The 23012-nt window shown below is 38.9% G+C and overlaps 1 protein-coding gene across 1 annotated transcript in view; it reads left to right on the forward strand.

Moving 5' to 3' along the window:
- PTPRK (protein tyrosine phosphatase receptor type K) overlaps positions 1 to 23012 on the forward strand; it is a 431918-nt gene that overhangs the window by 218282 nt on the left and 190624 nt on the right. The window contains exon 7 of the mRNA XM_085314395.1: positions 6968 to 7142. Coding sequence (XP_085170521.1) covers positions 6968 to 7142 — 175 coding nt within the window. The remainder of the gene's footprint in view (positions 1 to 6967; positions 7143 to 23012) is intronic.

The following is a 23012-nucleotide window of genomic DNA, read 5'->3' on the forward strand; positions in this document are numbered from 1 at the left end:
GGCAGCACTCATCTTCTACAGTGGCTCGTCTATCTGATCCACACTTTTGCCTCAGCACATTTGCTCTCTGATAGACATTGTTTTTTAAAACATYTTTTGAAGATGCGTGAAAAGATGTCTTAAAGTCATATACATAGCCATTTTTAAATGGTTAAGATGATTTAACATGCACTTATTCTGTCACATGCTACTGACTCCTCCACTGCTATAAAGAATATCCACCAGTGAAAATACAGTATTCATAAGTTCATATTTGATATTCTTCTGCTAACTTGTTTCACAAATGCTTTTTTTTTAAAAAAAAATCTTTCACTCTGTATTCGTCTTTGATGTGATCTATGGCATTTAACCCTGTATGAACCGTTCTCCCTCTCTCCCTCCTTTATTTATTAACCTCTTGGATAAATATGGCAATTTCTTCTAGGTCCCCAGTCATTTTACCTTTCAGCAACACCCCATACCATAATTCTGCCCTAGTTAATTTAGTCCTCCAGCCTTTGTAGCTACCAGTCATTTAGTTTACGCTGGAGTCTTTGGAGTCATCATCCATGTAGGTCTTCCCTACGGATGCTGCTGCAGCTGAGGTTGGAGCATCAGCCCTTGGCGAGCTGTGCTGCAGGATCCTCTGGGATGCTGCTGGAGGTCAGGTCGTGACCATATGTAACATGCGGGATCTTTTTTCTCCTGCTGCCATTTTGCAGTTTGCTGTTACAACAACTGCTGCGGGAATTTTATTTCAACTTGAAATGTTTTGGATTTTGCTCTCTGTGCAAAGTCCTGGTAGTATTTCTTGAAGCATTTAGCAGCTTAAACCCGTGAAAATCAGATACATGAAATCAGTACATGCTCATAAAGATGTACTGTTATAAATCCTCTGATCACTGGGTCCTTTAAGTCTATTAATCAGTGCATTCAGGTTGTCTCCTTCTCAGCAGTGTGAAGTGCTATAAGGAGCCCCATGCCCTAATTTGCTCAAATAGCTGTGAGATTTTAGGAATTACTAAAGGATAAAATCATCTACGATATGTGTCTCCTTTTAAAGAAGGGTAAAAGTACCTGCTAAGAAATTTTTGAAGAACTTTGTGATACGGGTCTTCTGTAATTTTTTGGCAAATTCTTCCTGCCACTGTCCTTTCCTAACTAATCAGATTTTTTTTAGACTGACAAGATGAATGCTGTAGTTTAGTGTGCTCTACTCAAGGTGATACAGACTTTCAGTCATTGTAGTCAGCATTTGAATTTCAGTGTATGCTGTTATTTTAAAGGAAATTCTGCATTCATAAACCATTCATAAATTCAAAATTCATAAATTCATAACTTTTTGAAAAAATCTTTTTAAATATATATTTTGTTGCATGTGTTGGATTAGGTTGAAAATAAACTATCTCTAAACTGTCCAGAGAAAACAAATATGGATTTTATTTGTGTAATGGAATTGCTGGGGACACTGTAGAATAGATTTTGCTATTCTGTCTCCATTGGATTTTATTATCCTAAAGTAAGTTAGGATTGCCACCTATGAAGGGCCAGATGGCTCTGAATTAGATTACTTCAGGAGAACCATTACTTTCTTCAGTAGGAAGTTCAGTGCAGCATGGGGGGAATTGAGCTACTCCTAAATGAGTAAGACAGAGCAACAGAAGTGTGTGTGCAAATCTAAGGCATTAAAAGTGATCCTAAATTTTTCTTTATKGTTGTAGTGTGCAGGATAGAATTCGTCTCATCATATTTATTCAAAATCTTCAGTGTATATTTTCATATATTTTCATGAGAAAAAGCTGTGTTGCTTTTTCTACAAAGAAGTGAATGCATGGTTCTTTGGAAAGTAGGATCTTCCTCTTTTTTTTTATATTTGGGAAGACCAGCAAGTTAAAGCAGGTTATATTATATTTGTACTTAAAAAAAAAAAAAAAAGTGTTTCATACTTTCTTCTTAAAAAAAAAGTTCACCACCTTGGACTGTATACTAAGGAAAAGACTGGACTATCTAGGCATATTTATCAAACAGGTACACTTCCATTTTTCGTTCCTTTTAAATACAGATCGCTTAGGCTAAAATCACGTATTTGTGAATAAAATCAGCTGCAAAAATCCCGCTTGTTTGGTCATTTTCTCTTTTGTAAGTGAGGAAAAATTTTTCTTTGTTTTCTCCGTATAGTAAGTTTTAAAGACTCAAGAATGCACGAAGACATTTGTGAAGAACATTGTATTGAAACAGGTTTTTCTGGCGGTTCTGCTTTCTATAAGGTGGCCTTGGTTTGGAGATTATATTCTAAATGCTGCAAAAACATGTACTCTGTGTGTCATAAAGTGCCAGATAGCAACACACAGGTAAAATAAAGGAAGCCTGGCTGTTATTTGTGTTGTATCTTCGTTTTTCCTTCATGATTATTTTTGTTTTATTTTTCCAAGACATCTTTTGGCAGAGACCGTGCATTACTGCTGGCCTCCAAAACGTCCTCATTCAACCCTTCTCCCTCTTGGGGAAAAAAAAAAAAAAAAAACAAAACCAAAGCTAAACAGCGTGTCTCCCTTGGCGCGCGGTGGGTGAGCCTCTGAGGGTCTGGGGAGCGTATTCTTTGCAAATCCGCATGTCCGCGGGCCGTCAGCGGGTGCGAGCCCCCCGAGYCCTGCCGCTCTCCTGCCCTCGAGCCGAGCCGCGATCCCACCGCTGGGGCGGCGGGGGGCTGCCGAAGCCACGCGGGGGTAGCTGCAGCCCCAGCGCTGACGGCTCTTGCTCTCCGGAGGCCTCCCAGCGCCGAGCGGAGAGGCGAGGAGGAGACGCAGCGTCAGCCGTGCTTGTTAGCGCTGGAAAAAAACTTGTTTCAAGGTGTTTACGCTAAGAAAGGGACGGGGATGTGTGAGGTTGAACTGTCCGGGCTGATAAAAATCACTGGCATGAAGAGGGAAAAGGGAGGGAAAAAAAAAATTGAGGTTAGACATCAACATGGAAATTTATGGCATGTTATTGTCACTTAAAATAAAATAAAAAAAAGAAAAACTTTTTAACTGGAAAAATTGAGAGAAGTGAATAGGTTTTAAATCTATATTACGAAATTAGAAATGCAACTGAATTCTAGCAGGTAAATAAGTTGTTCAAATTCTACAAGATCCACTCACGTTTCWTTTCATGTTTATTAAATGCTTAATTTCTTTCCTGAGAGAGAAGAGAGAAATTTTAAGCTAGTTGTTAGTTTACCTGCTCGTTTTTTAAACAGAGTAGACTTTAGTGTCTGGTTTTTAGTACAGATGTTCTTAAAATAAATTACTGCCTGAAAATAAATATAGATGTTAAATAATTTTTATAAAATCATATTCCTTTGAAACTAAAAATAACCCCAGAGCCTTAGATCGTAGAGCCTTAGGTTTGAAGTCATACCTTTAAAAGCCTGAAATGCCAGAGATAAGGGAGATTTTTTTTATGTGCTCATGTATCTTTTAATCAACTGTTTACTGCATGTAGTTCTCTGTGAGGCCCACAGTTATTTTTTAAGAAAGGAAAAAGATCTGACTGGTGACCTCTTCTAAATGAGCAATTCAGGGTTATCAAATCAGACAGCAAGGGACTGGAGGAACCAAGGATAACACAGGGTACAGCCATTACCTATTAGTATAACTCCACATTAATTTTAAATTGAATTTTTAAAACCTAATTGAGCAGCATTTTCAAGCTCTGTTCAGTGTGAGCAGGACATAAATTGAAACAAGTATCTGCCAGAAGCCCTCTAATAAGCAGAGAGCACTGCTGCCTTTCTTCCCTTTCTTTTAAAATCAGCAGTAGTGCCCCGACATTACAAAGAAAAGTTTAATTAAAAGATCATGGCAGTGCAGCTGGGCTCGGACTGCCTAATGGCTCACCAGTGTAAGACAGACGTACTGAAATGAATGCAGGGCATTTTCTTCAGCGTGTATTTTTAGGTGAGAAATCTCTTCTGCTTGAACTTCCGATCATTTTAATGACTGAAAAATACTTTAATGGGTAAACTTTACATGAAGATAGACTTTGAAGACGTGATTGCACAGTTGGATTCACAAGCAAAATCGTAATACAGAGAAATTTGAGCCAGAACTCTAAGTCTTGTAAGATAAAGGAGTAGGAAATCACTAGTGTAAATAGCAAAGAAAATCCTAGGTCTTKTTGTTGGAGTAGAGCTGTGAAGCTRTTTAAATTTCTTTTTTGATTAATTGCTCTAAAAGCACTTCATTATTTTGTTTAAAATTAGAAGCCCAGTTCACTTTACTTCTCTGGCATTAAGCATGTAAACTAGCTGAAGTAAGCAAGTTTTCAGCTTGGGAAAGTAAATTATTTTACAAAACAAGCTTTCTGATACGCTTCTCCGCTRCTGGCTGAGAGCTTTACAAGGAGAGTTAAAGCACTGGACTTAATGAAGGGAGGGCCTTAATTTTAGAAGAATGTCTCTGATGCTTCTTTTTCTGTCTTCATGGTAGGACAAACAAGGATCGTTGTACTACCTGAGTTACTGCGATCGTTCCTCATACGGCATCCGATGTAACAGTGTGCCTCTATTTAGTATCTTTTGCTGGGCCGCRCTAACAATTTTGTGCCAAGTTTGTGTCTCCTGGAAGAACGGCCACTTCCCAGGTTTCTTCATGCTGTAAGGATCAGAGCATGCACGGTGGCAGAGCACAAGAGGCAGGAAGGGAAGGGAAGGAAGTGCCGTGGGCTTTTATGTATTTTACTTCTTTTAGGGCAGCAGAGCCAGGTTTTATATTAAGTTACCATGCTGGAGAGTTCAGGTGATGACTTGTTTAAGCCTCTGATCAAAACTAAGGGGGAAAGGTAGCTAGAAAAATCCTGCTTTCAAATCGAGCTTTCGCTCTCAGGGGCTGCTAGCCAAGGGGAGGAGAGAGGCGTTTCTTACAAAAGCRGTGTGATGGGGCAGCGTTTCCGAGTCTCATTGCACCTTGAGGTCCCGGTAAGGCCTCTCGTTTGTACCAGTCTTTAAAAATGGTAACAAACTTCCTTGGCTCTGGGGTTATGAGATGGAGGAGGGAGCCCGTACGGGCTCGGGATACCTTGGCTGAGCTGCGGTGGATGCCCGCTCGCAAATGCCTAACCTTCGCTGCTTTTGCCGTGCAAACACCACTTTGGATAACATCCACGTCATGAGTGGGCTTTTGACAGTCGAGGGCAAGTGGTTTTGGTTTAGGGAGGAGCTGTCTGAGTACCCTTTGGAAGCATCTCGTATTTTCTTTCAGGGATCTTTTCTCACTTTTTTGCATCTGACTATTTTCTGGTTCAGTCCCATGGGCTCAGCACATCTCTGGACATAGTGACAGTCCTTGGTGGCTCCCTGCCATTTCTGACAAAACAGCAAAAAGAAAGAAAGGAGAAAAAAAAAAAAAAAGACAAGGGGACCTGGGTAGGTCTTTCCAACCATCATGAAATAAGGAAGACTCGAACCGACACAACTGCTGTTGATAAGGGCGACGGCATGGTCCATGTGGTGGAGTATCAGTAGGGTGAAGGAGGCTGAAATCTGCCAGTCTTATTAATGAGCATGTTCACACAAGGGCTGCAAGGAAGTGCTCTGTGACCGCTGCAAGAAAGACAGCAGAAGCTAAAAATCACCCGCTTAAGCTTTCTTACTAGTTAAAAGGAATACTGCGTAGAGTGAGCGTGAAGCAGCACTGACTCCCGCACTAATCTACAGCAAAAGTATTTAAAGTGATTAACTGACGCTACAATCACAAACGGTAGATGTAAAATAAGGTGTTTTAGTATTATGAATTACTCCTGACTGTGATGGTTAAAGACCGGTTAATATACACGTGCAGCATAACTCATTTCCCTTTTCTCCCCTCTGTATTTTGCCACAGGCTTTCAGGTTATTAAACTCTGTGGCTCAGTCGTACTGGTTCTCGTGTTAGACAGAAAGCTCCGAGTTTAAGACCTCAGTGATGTTCCTCATTTCAGGGGTTGATTAGAGCTAAAAATCTCCATGGGAGGTCACRTTTTGCTGCAGATGGAGCAGAGCAGGCAATGTAGTTACAGAGGGACATTACAGTGGCTTTCTGGTGACTGCGCAAAGCTGAGCATCCAGAAGCAGTATTCTGGTCTGAGAATAGCACGTAGCTGATCCACAGGGGAGAGAAGGGAAGCTGTTTATAGACAGTGGTGGGCGTTTCTTTATTTTATTGTTTTTTCTTACATTAATTTTGGGGGGAGGGTCTGGTTTTTTTTTTGATTAAAATTAAAATTCAGCTCATACGGGTTGAGATGAGGAGAAGGTGTCATATAAATGGCAAATCTGTTTCTGCTCTAATGACACATACCCCAATCAACTCTAGAAGAACTGAATTTTTCAGTGATTTTTGGTAGTTATGATTTTTTCAGAACTCTGCAAGCCCTTGCTAAATTAAATGTATCATTTCCCTTTTAGCAGTTCCTTTCCCTCCTCTTTTTATTTCAACTGGCTTTAGATAGATGGTGCATAGTATAAGAAAGGTACAGTTTCAGAAGGTATTGAATTTGGATAGATAAAAGGTAAGCATTAGTAAGGAAACATTGGCTAGTTAATAAAAAATAGCTGGTGGAAACTTGTGGAATCCCTCTATGCCAAGTTTATTTTTTTTTAATTATTTTATTTAATTTTTTTTATGATGCACCAATATATCTCTTGTAGTTTTATTCTAAAGTTGAATGAATTTTCTCAGGATTGCAGCTGCTCCTCCTAGGCTCTCGTAGGCAGTTGAGTAAGGTGTACTCAGGCTTGTCTGGCAGTGTGAACCTCTGACCATGGTTTCCTCCCCAAAACTTGATTCTGAAACGCTTTTGAATACCTGCCTGTCTCTTCATTGGCCCTCATTGCTGTGCAATTCTACCAGGGGAAGGTGGCACTGGGAGATGCATCTGGGGTCTTTTTACATGCTGTTTGTATGATAATCCTGATAAATGTCTTTGTGTTCTTACAAGATACCTCTGCATTGGTTTCTCTTATTTTCAGAGAAGAAATGGGGAAGATATTCCAGTTGCTCAGACTAAAAATATCAATCACAGAAGATTTGCTGCTACCTTTAAGTTGCAAGAAGTGACAAAAACTGACCAGGATTTATACCGCTGTGTAACTCAGTCAGAGAGAGGTTCTGGAGTGTCAAATTTTGCTCAACTTATTGTTCGAGGTAAAGTTTTAATTTTATCCAATTAAATGGTCTTAATGCTAATGCTTTCTACTTACACCTTCATCTGAACTTATTATACAAATGTAGCAGTACAAGGCTCCTGAAACGGTCATAAAACAGGACTACGGTTAGCTTAATTTCTAACTTTTAAAATATAGAATGCCTCCGTATAAAACCCCTAATCTTTTAATGCATGCAACTTGCCCATATGCAATTCAGCAGATGTTGTTTGTTGAACTTAAGGTGAAAACTGATTAACATTTCATAAATATTTTTACAGATATGAGAGAATCCACTGTAGGTAGGTTCCCTTTTAAAATCCATTGCCTTGAGCAGACTGGTAGTACAGCAAATAACACATTGTTCTGTTACCTGGGAGACAGGTATATGAAAATAGTTTTAAACTTTCCCCTTACCCAAGGATTAAAAGCATTATGGAGATTTTCCTGTGATGACTTCTGACCTGTGGAGTAGGAGGAAAGGAAAAGGAAAGGAAAACTTGCTTTTCCACTCCAAAGATTTTTTTCATTGCAGTTCGTTCAGAAGTCTGTTGGAGTGCAACCATGGCTTAAGCGTGGAGATGTGGAGCTGGCCATATATTTTATTCCTTTTGTGTCCTTGAAGCAGGAAAACTGACTGGCAAAGGATGTGGTTGAATATAAGAACATGCAGTTCAGTTCTCATTTCTGAAATGCACTTGCTCTTTTCCCTGGGATAAATCATTAAGCCTCCCTGTACCTAATTGTATCACCTGTAAAATTACCCTCTTCACCTACCTCGTAGGTTTGTAGTGAAGCTTAATGTTTTCAAGTGTGTAGGGGAAGTTCAATGGTGTGCAAAATCGGACTGTGCTGCTGCTGCCTGGTGTGGGGCAGTTTTGGCCAGGCAAGCTATATGCCTATATTTGGCTATAATGCAGGTATAAGGTGTCCTAACGGGCTCTCACTTGACCCATTGGTCCAGCAAGAGGCGATTTATTCTGTAGTCATATGGGATCAGCTATTGTATCTGCAACTGGGACAGGGAATCCATCCTCAGCTTGTATAAGTAAAGAAAACATAGTAAATGCTCTAAGATATTTGATTTTTGATTTTGACTGGCAGATGTCTCTCTTCCTGAGAGACCAGTTGATTGAAGTCAAGTAGGTTTTATAGCTTCAGTGTAGCACCAGTAAAAAATGGCCCTGTTGAACATACATGGGTTTAGACAATACGTTAACAGGTTGTTTTGTTCTGTAATGTACTCTTTTGTCTAGCAAAGTGCAAGAAAATCTTCAACCTAACATAATAAAATGAGTCCTGTTGAAATATGAAAATTGACTTTCTCACTTACTGCCAGGAAAGCAAGACAACTGGATGTATTTATCCAGTAAATGACAGATTTTTTAATTAAAAAAGAGCAATAAAGCAGTGTTAGAAATAGTATTTCTTTCAAAAAGCAGGTAACAATATTGAACTTCAGAGTGCTGTCTTTTTAAATGGAGAATATTGTCCAGCTGAGAAGCTTGGGTTATTTAATAGAGAATACCATCTTTATAGCTTAAGACATAACTTGTTAGCTAGCTCTACACAGAGCAGCTACATAGGTTTTATATTTTAAGGCTGATTTTAATTTACTACTGTGTGTTATTTCTGCATTAGAAACACAAATATTTTAACTTTTTTTATATCTAAAGGGAAAAAAATAGTGTTCCAGAAACATTTTCATATATTCAACATCATGGTAAAGAAAAAAGATATATATTTTATAGTAGGAATTATTGGTTGCTATTATATTTGAAAAGCAATATACAGTAATATATTTTCTTGTTTGTCTGGATAACCACTAAATAAATCTTGTTAGCCAAAAAACCATACCCTCAGGGATCAGCTACCCTGGTGTTAAAACTGTACTGAAAATTAACCATAATGACAGGTCCTATATCTCAGTGGCACTTTAAAGCTGACATCCTGCTACATGGATACAAAAGATGGTAATTTTAAAGGAAATTTTTGGGCCACTGATATGAATTGCCTTTAATAAGAGCTGGCATAGTATTGCCCATTGTCAAAGATGACCCAGGGGTAAGAGTTTATTAGTGCATTTCCGTCTAAACCAAAAGTGACAGGGCATGCTTGGGGCCTTTTTGTTGCTGTTTGTAGCAAATGAAAATTTCACTGCAGAATTCTCATGCTGAAGAGTATTGATCTGTGTGTTCTCACAGCCAGAGGAGGAAAAAAATGCGCTGAGACACAATTTACTTTGTCATGGCTTTAGTATTGCTTCCAGATCATTTTGAGTAATGATCAGGTCTTTGGTTTGTAGAAGCCAAACATTATTGACAAGAGTTGTTATTAAATAGCGAGAAATGAAGAACAGCAGTTGTTGCTCAATAACTCAAAGTTTTAAAGTTACCTGGCAGAGAACTTTGTGTATTCCATGTCTGTACAGACATGTGGTGGTGTAGTACAGGCGCAGAGGCATCTGACACTTTTCTGATGAAGAGTCTGTAAGTTAGCCTTAGTAATGAAAATTTCCACTTGCATTATTTACATCATATTGAAGCATCATTATTTTATTTTGAACAAAGCAAGCAGGAGAATTGCTTTCTGTTGAGTTCTGAACTTTATCATAGAGGTAGGGACCTGCGAGGTATGGTATACTATCAAAGGTCCAGAAAGGCATGCCTTGGTTACTTCAACTCTAATTTCTGCTACAAAAAAAATAAGACTAGCACTGGATTTGTAATTCAATTGCAACATTTTACCAAACCTAGTTTCAGTCAGTAGTTTAATGTCTCACCCTTACTTTGACAGTCCTCAGCTTTCAGCTCAGTGGCTACGTTGTATTGATTTTTAGAGGGTTTCTATGGCATTGCTATCATTCCTGGATGCATGTAGAAGGAGCTCTCCCTTTCCTCTACCCTTCCTTTTACCAGGAGCTTGCTACTGTTGTTACTGTTGGTTGACTTACCCTCTTGAATAGGTCCTTCAGCTTAATCCTCTGTTATATTTTCCTGTGCCTGGTGAATTGGTAATTTCTGGGAAGACGATTTGTTGAAGTCTTGGCAGTTGTCTTCACTGGAGCTTTAGGGAGATGATGGGAGGCAAAATAGCTGTGATATGTATGTAAAAAGTAAACAAGAAGAGACTGACAGTTTCTTTCTTTTAATTGCTTTGAGAGCAGATATATCATGCTCTCAAAGTCCTTCTGCTCCTTTTACTACTTATCATAGAATYATAGAAAATAAGTGCCCCAAAAACATCACCTCTGCCAATGGCTGGTGCACGTATGTGGTGTATATAAGGGTATAGATACCCCAATACCAGGTGGCATTGCCCTCTTTACTCAGTAGAGATCTTTGCACTATAACAAATTCTTATCCTGTATCATAGCTTGGAATATTTAGTCTACTGAAGTTTTGCCAACTTGAGTTTTCTGCATCAGAAAGCAAGCTAGTTTTCATCACAGCAGTTGTGGTCAAGTTCTTAGTTGACTTTGCATGTTAAAAGCAGCTATCAGGAGGAGCTAAAACTAGTGCTGCCTTCTGCTTGAAATGTCTCTGCTCTGTCCTAAAACATCTTTGAGATGATGTCCCAAACAATGCAATTATTAATTACACTTTGTTTAAAGTGTTTGCATGCTTTTCTGAGTTTGTTTTCCTTTAAAATAGCTATGTGTCCCTAGCAGAATAATTGTGCAGAAGTTCTTGTATGCTGTCAAATACTGCAAAATCATCAGGAAATCCAGTGCATTTTATTTCATGTAATGAATCTTGCACAGATTACTTTGAAGAAAATATAGGTTATTGTATCCTGAATATGAACATGACATGGAAGAAATATCAGCAAAAAGCTCAGAATATTTGCATCAGCTGTAATGTTCATTAATAATCTATGACTACCTCCATATATGTCTGGTTCTGCTAATATGTTCTTAAGTTTTACTGAAGTTATAACAAATATTTATGTTCTCACTGGGTGAATGTAGGATTCTTTTCTCTCTCTCTCTCTCTCTCTCTCTCTCTTTTTTTTTAATCCAACCCAAACTGGGCTTCTCTGTGATAGGGTCAGAGCAAGGGAGGCCTACATCTACCTTAATTTATAGCTCCAATATGGAATTGTCTTCATGTCCCTAATATCTCCAAATTAGAAGGCAAAAGAAAGGCCACTTTTCCTCCAGATATTTTCCTCTTCCGTGTTCTGACCATTCTCCTAGGAATCGGAATAACTTTTGGTAAACTGACCTAAGTGTGTATCTGTGTGTTAATTAATGAGGTTATTTTATTTCTGGTATTTGCTTTGACTTTGTAAGTGGTCTCTCTTCCAAGTATTTTAGTGGGAAATTTGGAGGAGTTTGTGGCGATGCTCAACTTTGTTACCCTTCCTGGGCTTTATTTACCATCAGGAGCAGTTCTTACAGTGGAAGTAAGTCTGTCTCTGGTATTTTTGCCTCTCTTATCWGTAATCTTTTAAAGGATTTTTTTAAAAATCCAGTAAATTTAAATGATCCGCTGCTTATGCCAGAACATTTTGAAGATGGAGTTGGTACCTGGCAAATACTTCTCATGAGGGTATTTTTTTCTCTTACAAGAAAACTCCTTCTGTTTGAGAAAGCTGTTGTGGATTGAAATTCTGCTTTCCAAATTTTATTAGTACTTGTTTTATTTATCTGAAAAACATGAAATATTTGGACATGTTAACAGTGTGTGTCCTGATTATTGCCACCTGTTTTATTTATTCAGTACAGTAGTGGGCTTAAAAATATGCATATCTAATGACGTGAAGAGCAATAGCTGGCAGACTGAGGAAAATGCATTATGTACCCTGAATGTTGTTTATGTACTCCCTGCTTGCAAACAGGTTAACTCTTTTTGTACAAATTGTGTGCAGTGACCCATACCTCTGTCTCACAGTATTAAGTTCTCTCAGTCTTTTGAATAGTAGATTTTTTTTGCCTCTGGGCATACCACCATCAGTTCCTTAAATGCTAGACAAATCAGCTTTGTTAGCTGTGCTTTGTAATGTGTTCAAAATTCAATTCCACATGAGGCAGGGTGGCCACTTGTATAGGACTTTATACAGTAACTTTGAGGAGTCACCTCATCTCGAGCAGGGTCTTTGGTGTGTGTTTCACTGACTTGCAGAGCAGGGGGAGAAATAGGGAGAGAGATTCAGCAGTCTGAGATGCTGAAATATGTGGGCTTTACATTGTTATCTTGGCTAAATGCCCTTGTGGACTGCCGTAGTTTTTGGCAAACTTTTTAGTTGTGTGAATCAAGAGTCATGTGGCTACTATGCCTGCTTCATAAGTCATGTCTCTGGAGATTATTAGTACTGTTAYTCTGTCTTAATCTGGAGAGCCTCAGCTCATCTTCAAGACTGCCTTTTATCTCAGGTTTCCCAGCCCCGCTTTCATAGTTGTATCCTTGTAGGAAAAGCAGATTGTAATCTATGAATGACCTTGCAGAAATAAGAAGTCATTTAGCATCTTTTTTTCTAAAGATCTTTCTAAACCTCATTGATAAAACAGGAGATGTATATTGGCTGAATATTTCATCCTTCAAGGATTCCAGGATGCATTTAACTTCCTTTTTTTGTGATAGCCTCTAATTTTAATTTCTTTGCCATATTTATCTACCTTAAGCAGGTCTAACACAGGATTTTTTCTGTTCTAAATCCTGTTTCTTACAGTAGATGAACAGGAGCAGTCATCTTGAAGCCAAATCCTGCCTCTTTTACACAAGAAAATGGAACGAGAATGTAGGAAAAACCTCAGTAAGTCAATAAACTGAGGTCAGTAAATACCTCAACATCAATAAATTGAGCTAGATAAGAGTCTCAAGCTCATCACATATTTACCATATCAAAAAAAGTAGSATTTCTGAAAGGCTTTCTCATCGGGCAAGTCTTTTGTACAGGAAGCTCTATTCATCTCCTTCATTAAGCCAATATTTGACTCCAATTTGTGTTCTTAGGTGCACTGTCCTTTTTCTTTAGAAAGCTGTTGGAAAGTTGCTTCTCYTGGAGGAGCAGGAGAGAAATAGCTTTGACTTCATTTTTAAAATCAGCCAAAGAGACTTAGATTCCTAAAAGCTAACAGGAACGTGTGGCATTTGGAATAGGCCTAATTCTGTCTTTCCATTTGAAGGATCCTGGCTGGATAGGGGTATATTTGAAATACCTAGATTTTTTGTAACAGTCAGTTTGATTGCAGTTACTCATTTTTATTTCTGTCTTTTKAGAGAGGTGCATCTGGTTCAAAATCTTTTACCTGCGTACATGATTTTTAAAGATTTTTTAGTTCTTTATCGCTAAAAGCAAAGCCTCGTGTTCTTGACATTTGGGCATTGCTGTCCAGTGTTCTGGACACAGCTATCCTATTGCTTTGTCCTAGGGTTGACATAGTTTGGATGGAAGGTRTTTCTATTTCCTTAGAATCTTGAAATCTTTCTACAGTAAACTATTACTTTGTTGTAGTTCTCTGATTTGCTCTTCAGGGAGATCTGAAACATATAAGGAAAATCACGTTTTGCTTTTATCTCTCAAGAGGTGAGTTTTGTACTGCTTGACATCATATGGATTAATATTCTCATTTGGCAAAAGCTACACTTTCCTGTACTGCTACACCCTTTTTTATTGTTTTTGCTTGAACTTTGAGCTGATGAAATTGAGTCAGAGCAGAGGTCTGGCAGCTTCATGGTCTGCTTGCAGCTAGGCTCAGTAGCTGGTGCTTGGAGAAAAGTACTGGAGAAAAGTGAGCATAAGGGTGCGCTGCACTTACATTGGATCTTAGCTTCCACGTGTCTTGTGCTTCTGGACATTATGGTGTCATGCCTTAGCTTCTCATTCATGGAGAAAACRTCCACATGTAGAGCAGAGGGGTAAAATATAGAGATACAGGGAGAATACTGCTAGTATTCTGTAAGAGAGAGATACTGCTAGTCTCTTTTCTTTTCTTGAAAGTATACTGTTTGCTTTTAGTGTAAAGGCACAATGCCAGTCCTGAGAGTTTATCAGATATTAGCAAAATAGAAAATTAATGGCTATGTTAAAGAAGCTGTTGACTGTGCAAGGTGCTGAAGCCCATATAAGGTCTTTTTCTTATCATTGGTTTAATTATATAATTCCTAACTTATCAAATTCAATTCTGTCTCACTACTCATGGATAAGAATGACTCAAGTATAACCACTTGTGCCAAAGCACAGCTTTAAAACTTCTGTAGGGTTGGGCATATTTGCTAAATATCTTTATGTGAGTCAGAGTTAATTTAAAAATCACCTATGAAAATATACATTCAGGAACCAAGAGAGATTAGTGAAACAATCTGTTACTCTTTTCCTTTGCTGTTAACCTTGCACATTAGAAAGCATTCTGTATATCATTTGATTTGCTATCTCTGTATGTGTTCTGTTAGTTCCTCCTGTTTGAGTACCTTATCCTAGTAGAAACAGAAGATATGGAGAACATAAAAACAAAACAAAACACTCTCCCCTCGCACACCCACCTGTCAAATCGCAAGAAGGAGAAAAGGAGCATGAGGAGACTGGAGTATGGGAGATTAAGTTTACTTAATTAATTCTGTGCAAGAGGCACTGTCTGTAGTTTTCATTGCCTGGCATATATTTTTTCCTGTCCTCTGTGGTGGCCACTGGCTTAGATTTCTAAGTGGAAACTGTAAAGCAAGGGTAAAGCAAGTAGGAGGAGGAGGAGAAAGAGAGGAAGGCCAAGGATGCTGGTAATTAGCCAGACWGATTATTGACTATGGACATTTTTATTTATTTTGAGCATTGCTCTCRTATATTTGAAGCTAATAAAGCCTTAGACAGTTGATCACTTCCAGAACTATAAGATGTTTTTCCTGTATCTTTACTATCAGATGTGACATTATTTTGTGTACCATTAAGTCGAATCCTACTTCCATAATGTGCACTTGGCAAAGCTGTCTGTGGAAAGGAACTTGTACTGTCTCTGGTTCTCTGAAGGTTGCTTCCAACAGTGTACACGTAAATATTTTAGTCTGGATCAGGAATGTGCTTTGAAAGCAAATCTCCGGATTGTCCCCCCTTTACTGGGCCTTTGTTTACATCAGATAATGCTTTCARGTGAAAGTAAAATCAAAGATATCCACCTAATACACCCAAGCTGCCAGCAGGCATTCACTCTGTGGGACCAGAATAGTGCTCCTCCAAAGTAAAGCTGCCTGAAGTGCGTATAGAGRGACCGTTGGGTACTCCACAGTGACTACCTCTTTCTACACACCTGCTGCAGTTGTGCTGAACTGCTTGCCAGCACAGTATACAGCAATGCTGTCAGTCTGCRAACCATTTTTTGGTCCACTAAGATTGTGAAAAGTTAGAGTGAGTTGTGCTTGAAGGCACTGATGACTCTGAACTTCTGGGTTTTCTGGGGATTCTCTCCAGTAGCTCCATGTCTCTCTYGTCCTGGGGAGCCCAGAACTGGACACAGGACTCCAGATGTGTCCTCTCCAGGGCTGAGTAGAGGGGCAGGATCACTTCCCTCGACCTGCTGGCAACACTCTKCCYAATGCACCCCAGGATGCCATTGGCMTTCTTGGCCACAAGGGCACRTTGCTGGCTCACGGTCAACTTGTCATCCACCAGCACTCTCAGGTCCTTCTCTGCAGAGCTGCTCTCCAGCAGGTCAGCCCCCAGCTTGTACTGGTGCCTWGGGTTATTTTTCCCTAGGTGCGGGACTTTGCACTTGCCCTTGTTGAACCTCAGGAGGTTCCTCTCCACCCAGCTCTCCAGCCTGTCCAGGTCTCTCCGAATGGCAGCACAGCCCTCAGCTGTGTCAGCCACTCCTCCCAGCTTGGTATCATCAGCAAACTTGCTGAGGAAGCACTCTGTCCCCTCATCCAGGTCATTGATGAACAGGTTGAACAAGACTGGCTCTAGTACTGAGCCCTGGGGAACACCACTAGCTACAGGCCTCAGTAAACYTCAAGCTAGGGTGCTAGTGAGGGCTGAGTTATTCAAGTCCCTTGCCTTTTGACTTGGAGGTTTTTCTCCTCTTGTGTAGCTGCCAGTGGCATTAGACTCTAGACCTCTTTCTGAAGTTGCAACGTCTCTCTCTCACTAGTAAAGCCARCTATTTCTCCCCTCATCAAATTAAGGCAGCAGACACTTGCAGTGCTGGTGATGCTGTTGGTGATTTTGTGTGTTAATAACTTTTAAAAAATGAGGGAAGATTGAGRAGAATTGCAAACATGACACTGGGCAGCTGAAGCTTGGTTGTTGTATATTTGATTCTGGTTTTACCATATAGGGTCAGAACAGAATTGAATTCCTTGTCCAGTTTTTAAAAATATTTCATGTTACTTTCACAAAACAGTGCTGATCCACAGAAGCTAAAAATAATGTTGTAAATGTAATGTTGTAAAATGCTATTAAATGTGTTTAGGAAGGCAGCTGTCTTTGGATTTTAGAGATACAGCTTTAAATCAGTTGGTGTATTCTTGTGTGTCTGTTAAGCCGRAGAACCAAGACAGTGCTGCAATTTATATATGTATAAACAGCTTATCAGGCAGTTCATGAAAAAGTTACCTGATACCATCGATGCATTTCAGACAGTAAGCTGCTGCTGAAAGAAAATACTTCCCATCTGTTCCTGTCTTCTGACCCTTCTTCCTTGTGCCAGTGTAAGTACTCCTGCTGCAGTGCTCCATCGCTGTGTCCCTTCCATGGGCTGATTTAACACGTGAAAAGGGTATGGAGGGTACCCCCCCACACACACCCTGTTTTGGACACTTTTCTGCCTTGTTAGAGAGTTAAATCAGCTCACAGAGGTGTCCAAGTGCTAGAGTGGGCCCAGGGTAAGTGACAGGAACTCAGAGCATGGAGGAGGGCAGGAGATGGGACCTCTCCTTCTTAGCAGGAAATGAGGTATTTTTTCTGCTTGCTGGATCTTATGGAAACCTCACTGTCATTTGGCAATAAAATAAATATAGCCCTAGGGTCCCTATTACTGGATCAAAAACACCTGAAGCCCCATAATGCRTAGTGCTGACCTGGGATGAACTCAGCCTGTGGCAGTCACAGAAAAGTTAGCTGTATGCCAGCAGGCTCAAGGCTGGGTCTGGGAAATGTTTATCGGTGGCATTCTCCCTTTATGGCAGATTAGGTGTTATTTGCCCTCTTACAGGCAGCATTAGCTGTGTAGCATGTGCTCTGCCTAATACAGCAAAAGCAAGATATGATGCAGCCTCGCTTAGCCCAGATCAAAATTGCATTTCTGGTGATGCTACAGATGTGGTATTAATGACCGTGTAAGTGTGGTCTCACTGCCTGGGTGTTGTCCTGTGCCTCAGTCATTTTCTCATAGTGCTGCATATTGGGAAGTTGCTTAGGTAAATTCTAAACAGCGGATACAAAACATTCGAAAACTTAAAAGTGGAATTCATGTGAATAGTGGAATCCCTATTCACCTTTAGACTGTGGGAAACCCAGTACAAAGGAAAAGAAAAATGCAGGAATAAAACTCTCACGCAGGTAAAAYTTTAGAGTGGAAATAAGGAGGATTTGTTTGTATCTTTGTGTCTGTATTTTATCCAGGTATAATGACATAAAGATCATCTGCAAATAACTTAATTTTCTCATCTTAATTTGAGATGTCTTCAGACTGCCCCACCATACTAGTGTTGTATTTCACTTGGTTAATTCCCCTTACAGTGTCTGGTCTGCCTGCACATTTATTTAAATCRAATGTTTCATTTGAATACTGCAGCTCAGGATAGTCTGTCTCAGTTTAAATGCCACTGACGTTAGCAGGAAGGTTAAGACAATATTTACTTAAGGGTAGACAAAGTTCCCTTACCTGCCATCATTTTCCAGTCTGGGGGAGGGGAGAAGCCCCTCCAGATTTGACATCTCTATGTATTGTGCAAGGCTGTTAAAAAGCGTGCTGATGACTAGATGCATGGTAATGATGAAAAGGAGTGCATTTGGAATTCAACATAGATGGTATAAAATGCAAGGTGTCACAGAAGCCATATATTAAAGGGAATTTGAATTGGAAACTGAATCCCARCCTGCCACTGGGGGCATTTTGATCATTTTGATTTATTAAACTTTTATAACAGCATTCAGATGAAGCTGAATTAAAACGCTTAGTCTTGGGTGGTTTACGATACCCAAGTCATCATACTAGTGAAGTCTTGCCATGATCAATGTAGAGTTAATCTAAGTTTCTTCCTGAATGCAGAGTACCYGTTTGTGCTTTTAGCATGTATTTAAAAAATCTACTAGCGTTCTAATACTGAATCACTTAACAAAAATACAAAGTCAAGCCACTCCTGGCATTAATTTTCAGTTGCATTTGAGTAAATCTTACAATTAAATTATAGCTGTATGAGTAGCAGTTGCATATATATTTTCACATACTTAGAGCATTTTTTCCTTGAAAATAGGTCATATTCCAAAAAGGTACAAGACCCTTGCATTGCAGTGCTGATCATCTCCCTGCTTCAGCAACCATACATAGCCTTACTGAGCACTGGCTCTGCAATAAAAAGAAATCAATTACTGTTAGAGTGGCACTGTAGGTTAAAGGCATTACAGGTTCACACTCAGTTTTGCAGCAGGGAGATGATACTTAGCTACAAATGGGGAATGATGCAAAAGATGGATGAGACAGAGTTCAAGGAGCAGTAATGTGAGGGTCTGGCACTATCATTCCAAGCTGTCTCAGAAGCATGATGGATGGCTTGGTGGCAAGAAGCAAAGTAGCACATGATGAGAGATTCATCTCCAGATTTTGAGCTGCTGCATGCTGTCTACCTGTTGGTATTCTTGTGGCATAATGATTCCTGATGTGTTATGAAGARCTAAATTACTGTACTTATGCAACTAAACTGGTATGTTGAATTTAGTAACCTGGATTTTTGGCAGCTGCTAAAACAGCAAGTAGCGTATCAAACACTCCTGCACATTGTAAATTTAATTACCTCATATTTATGCATAGTAGTTGGTGACAGGATCTTGTAAGCTATGCTAATATGGTAGGTAATTTGTTACCTCCAGAAATCACTTTCCATGTGCCTTCTGATCATTATCATGAAACATGATAAACGATCTAGCCCATGAGGTGTAAATGAAAATGAAATAGATAATTGGATTCTATGTCTAAATTGTGGCTGGAATAGTTGTTGCAATTATAATTGAATTTATCTCATAAAAATATGCTTTGCAAGGTACCAGTGACCTTTAATCATCTTGGTTGAGGTGTTATTTGAGAATAATTTTAAAAAGATTACAAAAAGTTTACTCAGAATAGTTTGAATAGAAGTTTTTTTTTCTTTCCTAAACATTTTAAGTATTTGTCTGTTTAATAGTTCATYGTGGAAATCAGAACAGGATTATCCTTCAGTCTTAACTGCTGGAAGATAGTATATTTGTAGAATTATGTAGAATATAATGAGAAACATAACTGCCTTTCCTGAAGAGCAGGGAAGCTTAGCTAAATACAGAAAGGAAGATTTCTTCCTGCTGAGATAGTGTTGAATTTGGATGTGCTGGTTTGGTAGAGAGGTTGGCCTTGAGACTGATAAGCAGCTGCAACAGGCAGGTCTTGAAGAAGATTTAGAGAGAGTGTTGTAAGGAAAATGAATGTGTTTCCCCCAGTTACATGCGTGCTGCTAATGGCACAGCCAGTTGGACAACTGAAGAGGAAGAGGTGAGACTGTTTTGTTRGGACTGAATTTTTAGCTCTTCCCTAAACTTTGTGTAATTTGGAGGAAAATTGTTTTGTGTGAAGGACCTCATCTTCATCAGCACATTCCTTATATATATTTGTGTCCTTTTTCTTACCTATTTAAAAACTTTTTTTTTTTTAACCTTGTAAAAACTGCAGTGCCAAACATTTTGAGTTTGCTATCCCAGTTGATGTCTAGACATGCTAAAAAATGCAATTTTTTATTATCTGGATTCTTTACTGGTAAGTGAAAGAGAAGATTCCCACTGTTGAGCTCATGGTCTAAACTGAGATGAACCTTAGTGAATTTGTGTTAGTGAAAGTTAGTTAAAGTACCTTCCTAGATACAAAAAATTGTCAAGAAGTGACTTAGAAAAACTAAGAGTCTTTTCTAGTTTTAGGGAAAAAAGAGAGCCAAATAAAAATTACGAGGAGGAGTGGTAAGGAAAAATCTCTCAATGATCAAGGCATATGCATGCGCTTCCAGAATTCTCCTTTGACTCTCCGAGAAAGGTTATGGTAGGACTTCTTACAGAATGTATGTTGAATAGATACTATTTGAAAGGCTTAAACTTGACATGCTGTTGATTGAAGGCTCATTAAATGGTCAGATGAGGGATGGTATTATTATTCAGAATGAAAGTCCTAACTTTGTCTTGTTTAATTTGAGTACATAAATAAAAGTAAAAAGTAATTTGAAATATTTTAGAGGTTATGTTTAGATTTTTTCCCAAATAAGCAGCTCACAACTTAACTGAACTTAAGCTTTATTTGAAATTGCCAAGCATTGCATAAAATAATTTYTGTAACTTTTTTTCCCATGTTTTTGACCATTCGTATTAATTTTTTCTCCTTGTATATATTTTATGGTGGATTCCATAAGCCACGTGGAATTGTACCTGTTAACTGGACACTAGAGAGCAGTTTACATTGCTCATGTCATATGAAAGTGTGTTTGTTTAGTCAATCAGGATTAGTGTATCCTATTGCTTATTTGATCTATTTTGCTAAACATAAGAATTAATTCTTACAAAATTTACTGCTTTTTTTACGTGAGTTTGGAAGTTCACAATAGCCAAGAAAATTTCAGACTTTAGTCTTACACTGGTATCCTCATTATAACAATTGTTTTTTAAAGCTTGAGTTATAAAGGCTACTGCTTTGGAAGGGAGATTCAAGTCAGCCRAGTGCTATTCTTTGGCTTAAAAACTGAGATTTCAGTCTTTTAATTTTTAATGCTTTATATATATATATATTTACTTCATTATAACTTTGCAATATGCTGACAGAATATGCAAATATCTGGAGTAGTCACTTACTCTGACTTTCTGTTTCTCTGGGATGAGCTGACTTACACATCCTGGAGTAAACAAAATACATCGAGTGTGGTAAAGCTGGTGATTTCTTGTTACACCTCCAGGCCACAGGAATATTTTCTCCTCCTCTTTTCTTCGGGATAGAAAAGAGCAGTATATAAAACACTGCTTCGTGCTGGCAGCTGGGCTGGGTATTTTCAAACAAGTGGATACATTAGTAGCGGTTTTTTTTGTTTTTTGTTTGTTTTTTTAAGTGGAATGGTGCCGCACTTCTTTCACRTAAGTGTAGCATGGCACTTGGTCAGCTTAGTGGACTAAGGAGGAGGAGAGCTCTCTGATGTTCCAGCAGGTGGTAGCTGATAGGCTCATGTCAASCTTCATACAGCCTACAGTTTCCTCTTGAAAAACATCCTCTAATATTTCTATGCCTTCCTATGCCTTTTTTATTTTTCTATTTTTGTATTCTTGTTCATTCTTTCTTATTTAGGCGGGGAGAGTGGGGATGGGATTATTACTTAGCTCACAGTGATGGGAAAGGCATGAGTTCAGACTCTGGGGAGAAGAAATGCAGCATATCTACAGATGACTTTCCAGTGTCCTCAGACCAACTTTTACAGACTTCTGGGATGTCTGGTCACAAGAGAAAGCGAAACCCTCCACAGTTTTCCCCAGTATAATAATGACTGGAGCAACAATTCTTGCTAAGCTTTTGAACCAGTTAAAATAGCTTAGATCAAATTAATGGAACTCAGCATTTTGCTAGTGGATAAGCCAAAGTCCTTCCTTGTCTGTGATGTTTTTCTTCATTTTGCTTTTACTCAGGTGAAACAAGGCACATGTTCCAAGAAGCTGATAAAATAGACAATTCTGAAAAAACCTTGCTACAAACTTGTATCAGCATTTCTACAGAGATATTTTTCTTCTACTTGTTCCAGGAGCAGCTTTAGCCTATTATTTAAAGCAAGTGGCTTGAACCTTACTACTGTGATGATTCTGGCAACTCACTGACTGTTGCCCTCTAAGTTGCATTCTACGTCCTCTAAAACCAAGCTGTCTGGCCTGTGCTCTTACCCAAGAAAATAAAACCAAATTAGCTTTGCTTCTAATTTTCAGTGAGCCTTACAAGGCTGCTTAAAGCAGCACTGAGAATATGTGGCTCTCCTTGCAGTCACTGCAGCAGAGGGATTTGTCTCACTAGTTTTCTCACGGTTCTTAACTCCTTGTGTTGGCTGTCCTTCAGCAAGTAGCCAAGTGATGTGGCACATGCTGGCAGCGTGCAGTTAATTCCCTTCTCTGCTAGGTTTCATGAGTATGGTATGCTGCAATCCTCAGTTTTACCACGGCCTTCTCTCTTTACCTTTCTTTGGGTTCCTCTGTTTGACATTCTGCACTGTGATTTACCTTTGTCATCTTTTGTGTCCCATCTGCCGGTAGCTGCTTTTATTAGTGAAGCCGAGCAACTGAGAAAATGCTGACAGTTTGCATGTGCCAAAGAAAAGACAATCAAGTCATTGAAAGGTAGTTAAAAAGTGTATTTTAGTAGAAACAATAGTTCCTTTTCTGAAGGATTTCATAAAGAGAATGTAATTGGACACTTCAGGAAAAATACAGGACTATATCTGCCTGGCTGCAAACATATTTAAAATATATTCTGAGTTTAGGCCTAGTAACTCTTCTTCTTTTCTGAGATTTGTCATTGTTCCATATTAAAATGTACCCCCACCTCTTCATTTTTCCTTTTTACAACCTAAGAAATAGTTGAAGTTAAAGAACTTAATACCATTTCAGGAATCTGTTTGATCTTTCTTTGGTGTTTCTCATTCAACGTGGTTGCCTGACGAAATATTTGATGAATTTTATTATT

The sequence above is a fragment of the Rhea americana genome, unplaced genomic scaffold (genome assembly GCF_003343005.1).
Source record: "Rhea americana isolate MKP2758 unplaced genomic scaffold, rheAme1 scaffold_110, whole genome shotgun sequence".
Taxonomy (NCBI): Eukaryota; Metazoa; Chordata; class Aves; order Rheiformes; family Rheidae; genus Rhea; species Rhea americana.